Raw genomic sequence first — 11,886 nt, 5'->3', positions numbered from 1 at the left:
ATAAAAATAAATAATAAAATATTATTTTGGCCTATAACGTTTAGACCAAATTTTAATTTAGTCATTAACATTTTAAATATCTTATTTCAATCTCACAAAATTTTAAATGGGTTCAGTGTTATCCCATAATTAAATTTAGCATAAATAATTAGTGTATTTAAGAGCCAATATAATGTTTGGTTTCAGTTCGTAAATAAAATTGACCTATTAGTAATTACTAATGTAAAAGCTTTTTCGTTAGTTATTCGAGTCAAATTTAACAGTAGGATAATATTAAATCCATTTAAACTTTTTTGAGATTAAAATAAAACATTTAAAATATTAGAGACAAAATTAAAATTTGACTCAAATGTTAGTAACTAAAATAATACTTTACTTAGATATTTAATGACTTGAATATCAAAAGGCAAAACTTCCGAACTAATTTGCAAGGAATTAATTAAACAAAAGAATAATATCAAAAGATAGTACAAAGAAAATATAAAGACAACAATTTTTAATTTATTTTTATATACTGTAGTATAAAAGAATTTTACACAAACAACTTATCGTATTATATTAGCAAAATAACTAAATTTAAAATGTATTACTTAAAAAAATTATTTAAACGTATGAATTTTATTAGCGCATAAAAATGATTTCTTTGTAAAATTCTAAATTTATTTTTCAACATTTAAAATTCTGATATTGTAATTAATAATTATTGGGTATGTTCCATAGTTCCATGTATGTGACAAAATAATTGTTATTTCCATGATGGTTCGTGAATTTGTTTGGTCCATCCATTAGATCCGTGACCCAACAACACCACCATCAACATCACACTCTCTTCTTCTTCTTCACAGATCAAACACACTCACACACCTTCCCTCTCTCTTCTTCGATCTCTCTGGTTGGTTTCTTACTCCCTTCATAATAATAATTCTAATAATTCCTTTCCTTTTTTTTTTTAATTAGAAAAAGATATATTTTTTTATTCCAACCCAGCGAAACAGACCATGATCACTTGCACACTGAAATAATAAAGGGTCACTGCAAAGTTTTAATCTTTAAGCTGTTTGGTTGATTTTACTTTCTCTTAATTCTTAGTGGGTATGTGAATTTCACTAATTATTTTTTGAATGAAACGGTTATTATTTCAAGTTCCAAGGATGGGTGTGGCTCAAAACATTCCTGACATGGAGGAGGAGGGAACCTTGGAGATTGGAATGGGTAAGTATATGGCACCTCTTTTACCCTTTAATTTTTTACTTTTATGTTATGATTCTGAGTATGTGTTTCACTGGTTGATGAATTAGCAAATCACCATTTCTTTTTTGTGCTTGTCATTGTGGTTATTGGGTTGATCAGTTTATCACATTGGCAAGAATAAGATTGTTTTTTGATGTTGCAGAATACAGAACTGTGTCTGGTGTTGCTGGACCGTTGGTTATTCTTGATAAAGTTAAGGTAATGACTAGTTTTGATGCTATGCTTATTGCATATTCTAAAATTTTGAACTTTTCTCAATGAAATGTATCACTTTCTGCGCGATGTGACTGAATTTTATACTGATCAACTGCAATAGGGACCAAAATTTCAAGAGATTGTTAATATTCGGTTAGGGGATGGAACTTCTCGGCGTGGACAAGTTCTAGAAGTTGATGGTGAGAAAGCTGTTGTTCAGGTGAGTGGTTACTGCCTAACTCCAATATGCATGTGCTATTATCATTTAGGGCTGCTATCATGAAAACTGGGATGAAGTTTTTATTCACTGTTTTGCTACATTGATTAGGTCTTCGAAGGTACCTCTGGGATTGACAATAAGTTTACAACTGTGCAATTTACTGGAGAGGTATAACTTGTTTTTATTATTTTCTACTTTAGCTTGATGTCCATGTGAAATTGAGTTTGCAAATTCATTGTAAAATTTTCATGAAATTTCTGCTGTTTTGACTTCATTGTTAGTTTGGGAGCTATATTTTGGTTGTAGTTAGTATAGGGTCGGGATCAATTGGTTTTTCAAATATGTTATCTTCTAAATTATAATTGTGAATAAATAAGCGAACTAGAATCACATGTGGTTGGGGAGGAGGAGGTTATATTTCCATTATGATTGCATTGCTTGAGTTAACTTGATTAGTTCATATATTTGATTTTATGTATTTATTTTTGGAATGGTAACATGATAAATAATGCGGAGACATCTATTGTATAGTAGAGTACTACAAACATGATAATTGGGAAAACCAACTTCAATAAGAAATAATGGATGAGTTATGATCTTTTGAGGTTCTGTCCTTCATAAGGTATGGCTTCAGATTTGTGTTTGTTTATCAAACTTGTTATAGAGGGGCAATTCTATTTGACAATCCTTTTGCATTCTGATAGTGTTCATTTAATTTCTTATCTGTTCTACCAATTTATGCATGACTATTGATTATGGAATTCTTTTTTATTTTGATTCTTTTGAATCAGTTCAGCTGTTGAGTTTCATCTTTTCCATGTTTGGTTACATTCCTAGGTATTGAAAACTCCTGTTTCGCTTGACATGCTTGGCCGCATATTTAATGGCTCGGGAAAACCCATTGATAATGGTCCACCCATATTACCAGAGGCTTACTTGGACATATCAGGTATATAACTTCTCCTTGGGAGGTCTAAAACTGTATGTTTATTACTGACGTTCTTAATATTCTCCCAATATTTCAGGAAGTTCCATCAATCCTAGTGAGAGAACCTATCCAGAGGAGATGATACAAACCGGAATTTCTACAATTGATGTCATGAATTCTATTGCTAGAGGTCAAAAGATCCCTCTATTCTCAGCTGCTGGTCTCCCCCATAATGAAATTGCTGCACAGATATGTCGTCAGGCTGGCTTAGTCAAGCGATTAGAGAAATCTGATAATCTTCTTGAGGTATAGTTGAATATAAAAATGAATTTAATCTAATTTTTAACAACAAATGGGAGAGATGGTTTATGATTTCTGTTTAAAATTATATTTCGAAGAGGGTATAAATTAAGTTGATATGACCTAGCTTGTTTGATTTCTTACATATGGTCGATTTTGCTTTATTTATTTAAACTTGCATTGTAAGATGATGAATGTGTTTCTGACATATATCAATATATACAGGGTGGAGAAGACGACAATTTTGCCATCGTGTTTGCTGCTATGGGAGTTAACATGGAGACTGCACAGTTTTTCAAACGTGACTTTGAGGAAGTGTTCTGTTATTGTTCCTCATTTTTTTATTTATATTTTTCTACTTTTCAATTTCCTTCAAAGTTATTGTGCTTTTTTGATGTATTTAAGATCTGATATCTTGGCAATTATATATGTAGGGGTAGTATTCCATGATTATTTTTTCAAATTTTGATTTCTGATTTGCTTAAACTGCTTTCGTTTGTTACAGGCCAATGATCCTACAATCGAGCGTATCATCACCCCTCGTATTGCTCTTACTACTGCTGAATATCTGGCTTATGAATGTGGCAAGCATGTTCTTGTGATACTCACAGATATGAGTTCATATGCCGATGCTCTTCGTGAGGTAATGTTAAAATGTTTCAACTCTAATTTTAAAAGTGGAAGCTAAGGTAAAGAAAGGAGATGATAAACCGTTTGCAGCCTTTGTCATTCTCTTATGATCTTGATTTCTTTATATGTCTACAGGAAATAATTTAGGATTGTGTGGTAATTGCTACTTGCTAGAGACATTTCTTACTTCTTTTCTCTTATTTTTCAAGCATGAGAAATAAGTCAAATAACAAAAATATTTGAGTATTTCTCAAACAATTCGATTGAGAGCTGGATCATTCACTCTGGATCCTATAGGTATCTGCTGCCCGAGAAGAAGTGCCAGGACGACGTGGTTATCCCGGTTACATGTACACAGATCTTGCAACAATATACGAACGTGCTGGAAGAATCGAGGGGCGAAAAGGCTCTATTACTCAGATTCCTATTCTAACTATGCCAAATGATGGTGATAAAATATTATTGAACTTTATCAGCTCAGTTGGATTTATGCACTCTAAATTATGACGAATCATCTTTCTCGAACTTCTTTGCAGATATCACGCATCCAACTCCTGATCTTACAGGATACATTACCGAGGGACAGATATATATTGACAGACAGCTGCATAACAGGCAGGTGCGTTATGTCGAAGCTCTTTGCTACTTCGAATATTTTCATGAAATGCAGAATAGAATGCATCCAAATGTATATTACATGATATTTAGTTTATAATATAGGCTTTTACTATATTCTTTCTTGCACTAATGCCTGAAGTGAACCATGATCTACTCTTATATCCAATCAACTTAAGGTGATCTTTTACATAGGCTACACAAATATTGAGTTGTTATGAGGATTCTAATATTCGATTCAAACTAAACATTCGTTATTCTTCTGTATTGAGCAGATATATCCACCAATCAATGTCCTTCCATCACTGTCTCGATTGATGAAGGTGACGCTGATTCTTTATCTGATAAAAGTTTCAATGCATGAGTGATTTCTTCCACTTTCCATTAATTATATTGATGCAACATTTGCTTCTCTTCAGAGTGCCATCGGCGAGGGAATGACTCGAAAGGATCATTCTGATGTATCCAACCAGGTTTGATATTGTTTGTATACTTTTTCAAAAAGAAATAAAACTAAAAAAGATCTGTCTATAAACTATGTTATAGGTCTTTATTTTGTTTATTTATTTGTGTTTCAGCTCTATGCAAATTATGCCATAGGAAAGGATGTTCAGGCAATGAAAGCTGTGGTTGGAGAAGAAGCACTTTCATCAGAGGACTTGGTCTGTAATCTTTTTATCCCAAGATATTTTCACTTGACATTGAAAAAATCTTCATTGAAGTGGTATTAATAATTTTTATTTTTAATTAACAGCTATATCTGGAATTTCTGGACAAATTCGAGCGAAAGTTTGTGACGCAAGGAGCTTATGACACCCGCAACATCTTCCAGTCACTAGATCTTGCGTGGACCTTGCTTCGGATCTTTCCCCGGGAGCTTCTTCACCGTATACCGGCCAAGACCCTCGACCAGTTCTACAGCCGAGATTCCGGTAATTGATGTCATAGCCGGCATGCTCATGCTCATATTTTTTATTGATTTATATATTTCTTAGATCTTCTCACCCAAAAATTAAAGAGAGACCATATATCTTGTGTCCAGCATATATATAAAATAAATGTTAGTGATGAGAATGAGACCCCTTAGAACTTAGATCTTTATATTTTCATTTTTCCACTGGGGTGGTGAGGGGAGAAAGCTAGTTATCATTTTGGGATGGCTTTAATTGCACTGTTAAAGATTCAATTCAATTCAGTGCAGTTAGAATTTTGTTGACATTGCCTTCCCTTGTATGTTTTATTGTTTAATTTAACATTGTAATTTATGGCTTTAGTTGTGTTTTATATCAATTGTTTAGATTTACAAGGATAAATTATTAATTAGGTTCTTTTAATAAGATTATAAAAAATAAAAGCTTAAAATCTGTTAATTTATTTTTATTTCTAATAGCAGGTCGTTTACTAAAGAATGTTACATTATTCCTTTTTTTTTTTCGCAGCGCATTTGCATTTGTTATAGATTAATATGTAGAAATTTTTTAATAAAATAAACCAAAAATGGTCCAAACCAAAGGAAAAAAGAAAGTGAAAATGGTTGGATGATGGATGGTCTAACACAATAAAGAAACTAAGCTTTCAAAAAATAAAAAATAAAAAAAAATAAAGAAACTAGAGTAATTGTTTTTATTTTATTGATTATGCAATTATTTTGCACTTGATAAGCACAGGAAATAAGGATTGACGAGCAGAGAGATTAACTAGAGAGGAGAGGGTAAAAGTGTAAAATTCAAGAAAAGGACAAATTGATCCTTGACTTTTTGGTTTGAGGACATTTAAGTTATTGAGAATTTGAAAATACATTTAAGTTTTTGACTTCTTCAAAATCTAGACACATCGATCCTTAGGTTTAATTTGTTCCATTTTGAAATTTTTCTATATGGGCATCCGTATCGACCATGTCAGTACAATGAGAGTCACGTTTGATTTTTTCGTTGGATTTGACAAATTCAAGTGAATAATAAGAATCAATATGTCTAGATTTTGAAAAAGTCAGGACTTAAATGTCTATAAATCAAAATGTTAAAAACTTATTTGTCCTTTTCTCATAAAATCCTAAAATTAAATAAAATCGAATCAATTTTAATTGGAATATATTCAAAACAAAATAATCAATTTCTAAATGAATAGATATTTTTTGGTAGTTTAATGAACATAGTGTACATATACTTTATATGTTTGATTCATAATCAAATGAAATCGTTTCATCTTATTTCAAATCAAATTTTTGACATAATTTTTTTAAAACAACCTTTAAGATAAAGAAGCTTAAGCATAATTTATGTTTAGCATCAAGTATCAAGTTCTCAAGATTCCTCAACTTTTGATGATTCTCAAGAGATAAGTCACACTATGAAATGATTGAAAGATAAAAGCCCTTTCAGTAGTTGGTTTCCAAAAAAATCAGTGTGCAAAATGAAGTATGTTGAAGAGAGGCACCAAAACCAAGTTATTTTTATCAATAAATAAAATGTCACAAAATTTTATTGCTCAATAATAAATAAAAGGTTGATTCCCAAATTCGATGGACTAGCTCCTCAAGTTGATACATATATCACGCAAAGCATAATTACCCTTTGAGAGCATTAAATATATATGATGAAAGCATCTTTTTTTTTTTAGTGATAACTTTCTATCACAAAACATTAAAACATTAAAGTTCAATAGATAAATATATCTTAATAATTTAGTACTTACATTCGGGAAAGCATCTCAGTTATTAGTTTAAAACTTCAGGGAAAAAAAAAAGACTTTATGAGTTAATATTAGTATGTCTTGAGTAGAGTGTTAATTATTATAGTTGTTAAAGCCATTTGTAATTAACCAACTTGAGTCTAATCATTCGTCCGTTTAAACAAGTGTCGAAGGTTTGAATCTCGTTTTGTATATGCATTAACTTATTGGCTAGCAACAGACCCTTAAATGGAGTTCACATTCGCGATAAATTAGTCTTAACTTTTTGAATTGTGACAGATTAATTCTTAACCTCCCGAATTAGAAAATACTATATAAAAAAAATATCTTGTAATTGTATAACCTTTGGAGGAATATTAATAAAGAGATGACACCTAAATTAGGTAAGGAAGCAGTAGTGCCAGTGTATGAGAACTATATATATTGGGTTTTTGCAAATATCTAAGGTTATATATGTATATAGCAGGGTGTTGTTTTGGGAGTGTCCTAGTGCCAAGGAGGTCTGGAATTTTTTAGGTCTGTATTCAGATAACTTGAATTTATATGATTGGCTCTGCAGAGGTACAAGGAGTGGAGATGTTTTTCTTTTCTTTTCAACCATCTGGTGGATTTGGAGAAGCAGGAATCATGACTTATTTAATATAGATGATTCATGGAGTGCTAGTAAAGTGGTGAGTTTGATTCGTAGTTCAGTAAGGGAATTGCACACTATTTTTGCTATGCATCAATCTCTGTCTCCTCCTTCACTTTGTTTGCATTGGGTTCCACCTCTTGTTCATTCTGTTAAATTGAATTGTGATGCTAGTTGGTTTGCTCCTTCTGGCTATGCTGGTTTTGGTTGTATCATTCGTAATCCTGATGGATGTTTGTTGAAAGGTTGCACTGGAAAAGTCGAAGTGTGCAGTGTTCTTTTTGCTGAATTGTATGCAATTTGGAGAGGTTTACTTCTTGTTTGGGAGAGTGGATTTCGTGAGGTTATCTGTGAAACAGACTGCTTAGAAGCTCTTTTCTTGGTAAACCAAAGAATGCTTGGTAAGGATATTCCGGAATGGGATTTGGCAAAGCATATACATGAGGTTATGAATGGGAATTGGAGAGTCTCTATTCTTTTAATTCAGAGGACTGAAAATAGTGTTGCAGATTGTATGGCTAAAGCAGCTGCTTCTGTCGCGGATATTCACTCGAATTAGAGCCAACCTTGGAGTGAGCTTCAACATCTAATAGATTTAGATATGACCCTAGCTAATTAATTTAGTTGTCTCTTTTTTTTCTTTCTTTTCTATTTAGTCACAAAAAAAATATTAGTTATTACAACATCATCAGGCTTAGATGTATGATACCTTTAATTTGTTTAATTTAATTGCGTCTTTAATTAGTAATCTCAGATTTCCAACTTTCAAAATTTTCAAAACAATATATATCATGGTACAAAAACAATATTTTATTTTTTTAAGAATCTATCATATAAAATGTTTTACATATGTAGCTATATATTAATTTAATTTCATAGAAATTATTTTGATAAGTAAAACCCTCCCATGGTTGATAGCTACTAATTTGAAATCATTAACAATAACAAGAATAATAATATACTATTAGATATTCTCAATAATACATATGGAATATAATTATGGATAACTTATTCTTTTTGGAAGAAATTAAGAAGAAAGTTAATATATATTACAAGTCATAAAGTTGGTTGAGCATGATACCTAGGAATCTAGTCTGGTTTCGAAAGAAAACATCATATGACATAATCTACGAGAAATCTTTAGCTAATTAGTTGGTCTAGTCAATAATTGGTCACCTTTCATGTAAATCAAATTACCAAACCTTTATGACCAATGATCAAGCATTTAGAGGATAATTGATTTTCACTAACCAATAAACAAAAATATAGCGAATAATAATATGGGAGGGAAAAAAAAAATTCATGGTGGTTGTTCTTCAATGTCGTGTCACGCACCTTCAACAGTACCTATTTTCAGTGTGTTGAAATGGTTATTATTGATTAATATATTTATTTACAAGAAAAAATTATTATAAAGAACCGTTAAGAAGATTTAATTATTAAAAATAATTTTTAATATTAAAATTATTAAAAATGATCAAATATTTTTATAATTTTTAAGAAGAAAAACTATTTTTTTATAAAAAAATAGTTTTTCTTCTTAAAAATTATAAAAATATTTGATCATTTTTAATAATTTTAATATTAAAAATTTTTTTTAATAATTAAATTTTTTTAACGGTGCTTTAGAATAATTTTTCCTATTTACAAGGTATCTATTATCATATTGAGTGAACGGAACAAGTTGTGGATAACTAATAATGATTGAATTCATTTTATTTTTTCTTAAAGTGGTTAATAGCTCTATATAGCCTATGACTAAATTAAAGTAATAAACGCAAAGTGACAAAGAACGGTTTGAAAATATAAAAAATATAATTATGACTTATTATTAAGCGGTAAAGTGAATTAAAAAAAAGCAATATTTTTCATTGTTCATATGTTAATCTTCGTTGGTTCAAGCCAGCAAGGAAATTAAAAGTACTTGATGTAACATTTAGTTTCTTTCTGCCTAGGATTCTACATAGTCCAATTAGCTCCGATGAAAATATATATAATTATATATTAATATATACAAGTCAAAGTTTCTCTCTTATTTTTAAATTAGGATATGATAAATCTACACTTATTAGACCGTTAGTGTTGTACATGGGAATAGTAATTCTACCCGAAAATTTAGTGAAATGAAATTTAGTTCTAGATTATTGATGAGCATGTGTCTGTTGAAAAGTCAAGTCATTTTATATTAAGAGGTTATTTTATGACTATTTAAATAATGGATATTGTAATTAATAAAATTTGTTTATGTTGAGATTAACAGAAACAAATCTAATCATTAGATCTCACATGTAGATAGTTATCATATTATATAAAGTTATTAAATGGTAATAAAACGCTTAAATTAAGTTGCCTTTTGTGTTTCCAAATGTCACTAATTTAAACTATCTATATAATTAAAATCAAATAATTATTCAGTCTTTTCACTATCACAATAAACTTATACAATCTCACTTAATAATATTTAATTTCTCCTTAGTATTTTAGAGGTGAGGTTAGAATTATTGTTTATAGTTGTGGAACATAGATTTATATAATTAGGATACGAGATTGTGCTCAAATCAGAAAAAAGTCTAACTATTAACGGGTATTAGAATTAGAAGTAGATAACAAACTCTAAATGCATGTTAATTAAGTTTTTTATTTATAATTTTAGAAAAAAAAAAAAAAGCATAGGTTGAATTCATAATTGTTTTAGAGAGGGTCATCGGTAGCCTTCCTTTAGAGATGGCTACCAAATCCAAAGCCATGTTTCATTATTTGTTATGAAAATATTTCTAATTATTTTCTCCTTGTTTGTAATTTAATGGTTGAAAAAGAGGAGGTTTTTTAAAAGTTATAAGGGAGGAAAATGTATATTTTATAAATAGAGAGAAGGAGAATGTCATTTTAGCATCTCGCAACGAAGGGAAGTGTAATTTTCTCCTAATTTTAATATACACCTACAATATATTTACTAATTTCTCATAGACATTAAGATCTATTGAGAGATTTCATGATGAATTTACCATATATATATGATGCAAACATGCAGCAACTTATATTATTATTGATAATTTCCTCTCTCTTTCACTCTTTTTTAAGTATTAAGGCTCATGTAGGGCAACTACCCAATATACTATGAATAAGTTTTGAACAGATTGTGTCTTGTGCCTACGACAGACATTAAACTTTTGAATTTCATAAATAAATTAATCGGGTGATGATACAAGTGCAATTAAATTTCGTAAGAATGATGATATTAAATAAATTGTATAACCTTATCCTTTTTTAGTTTATAATATATGTACATGTTTTTGCCAGCTGGCAAGTTTAAACTAAACGACAAAGCATTTAAAGCGTGTTTGATGGTGATTTGTTAGAATTTTTGCAAATTTGAAATATAATATGATTAAATTAAACCGATGTAGTTGAATTATTTTAAAATTTTTAGTTTAGATACATAATTAAATGCTAAAATTAAAGGAAAAAAAGATATATTTGTTCTCAAAATTTTTGAAAATTACTTTTATAAATATCCAAACAAATTATTTTAACAAAAAATTTAATTAATCCAAAAAATTGCTTTCCCTTTTAAAATTTCTTCATCCAAACCTCATTTTTGAATAAGAAAATTGTTTGGATTAGCATGAATCCAATAACATTTTTATCTAACAGAGAATAAACCTTAAATCACAAAATCATTACACAAAAGCTAATAAAATTAAAATCAAGTGAACTTAATTTAAATAAAGTTATTAAAATTCATTTTAATTATAAAGTGTGTTTAAATTTGTTTGTTATTAAATTAAACCTGTATTAATACAAAAAAATTAAATATTTTTATTTAATAAATATAAAATAAATGTATTGAAAATTTAAATTTTTATATTTTTAATAAAAAATTTTAATTTTATAATTTTAATATGTATTCTAAAAACATAAGATAAATAAATTTTAATTTATATAGGTAGCCCAAATTTCAAGATTTATATAAATAAATAAGAAGTGCTTCAATTAATTAGTTCGGGTCCAAGAGCTCTTGAAAGGAGTCATAATAACTTAATAAGATCACTTGTCTCGTTAACTGATTCATGCTATGTTTTAATAGTTTTAGGAATTGAGGGCACTAACTACTTGTATTGGGTCAACAAGAAGCCTCGTACAAGTGCAGCCAGGTCTTTGTTTATTGAAAATTAAGAAAAATTAGACCACAAATTTAATTAATTTGTAAAGTAAAGTATAGGAGTATATATATATATTGTATGTTGAGCATGTGCCCCAATTACTTATTAGCTAAGGGTTTATAATATTTTAGGTTTTCTCTTTATCGAAAGGTGACCTAGGTTTCCTAAATAATGATCCAACCTACCTGTCTAATCTCTCTCTCTCTCTCCAAATACATATCACATAGACTGATAGACATAACATTTTAACTTCATCCTATGA

General features: G+C 29.4%; 1 protein-coding gene across 1 annotated transcript; it reads left to right on the top strand.

Moving 5' to 3' along the window:
- On the top strand, positions 732-5,429 carry LOC107635208 (V-type proton ATPase subunit B2). The gene is made up of 15 exons (XM_016338603.2): positions 732-892; positions 1,144-1,212; positions 1,394-1,449; positions 1,568-1,666; positions 1,775-1,834; positions 2,504-2,615; positions 2,692-2,900; positions 3,120-3,208; positions 3,369-3,537; positions 3,822-3,972; positions 4,061-4,143; positions 4,415-4,462; positions 4,559-4,612; positions 4,718-4,801; positions 4,894-5,429. The coding sequence occupies exons 2-15, from the start codon at positions 1,152-1,154 to the stop codon at positions 5,077-5,079; spliced, it is 1,461 nt and encodes a 486-aa protein (XP_016194089.1). The 5' UTR covers positions 732-892; positions 1,144-1,151; the 3' UTR covers positions 5,080-5,429.

Source organism: Arachis ipaensis, chromosome B04 (genome assembly GCF_000816755.2).
Source record: "Arachis ipaensis cultivar K30076 chromosome B04, Araip1.1, whole genome shotgun sequence".
NCBI lineage: Eukaryota > Viridiplantae > Streptophyta > Magnoliopsida > Fabales > Fabaceae > Arachis > Arachis ipaensis.
This window is presented reverse-complemented; position numbering and strand designations above follow the sequence as displayed.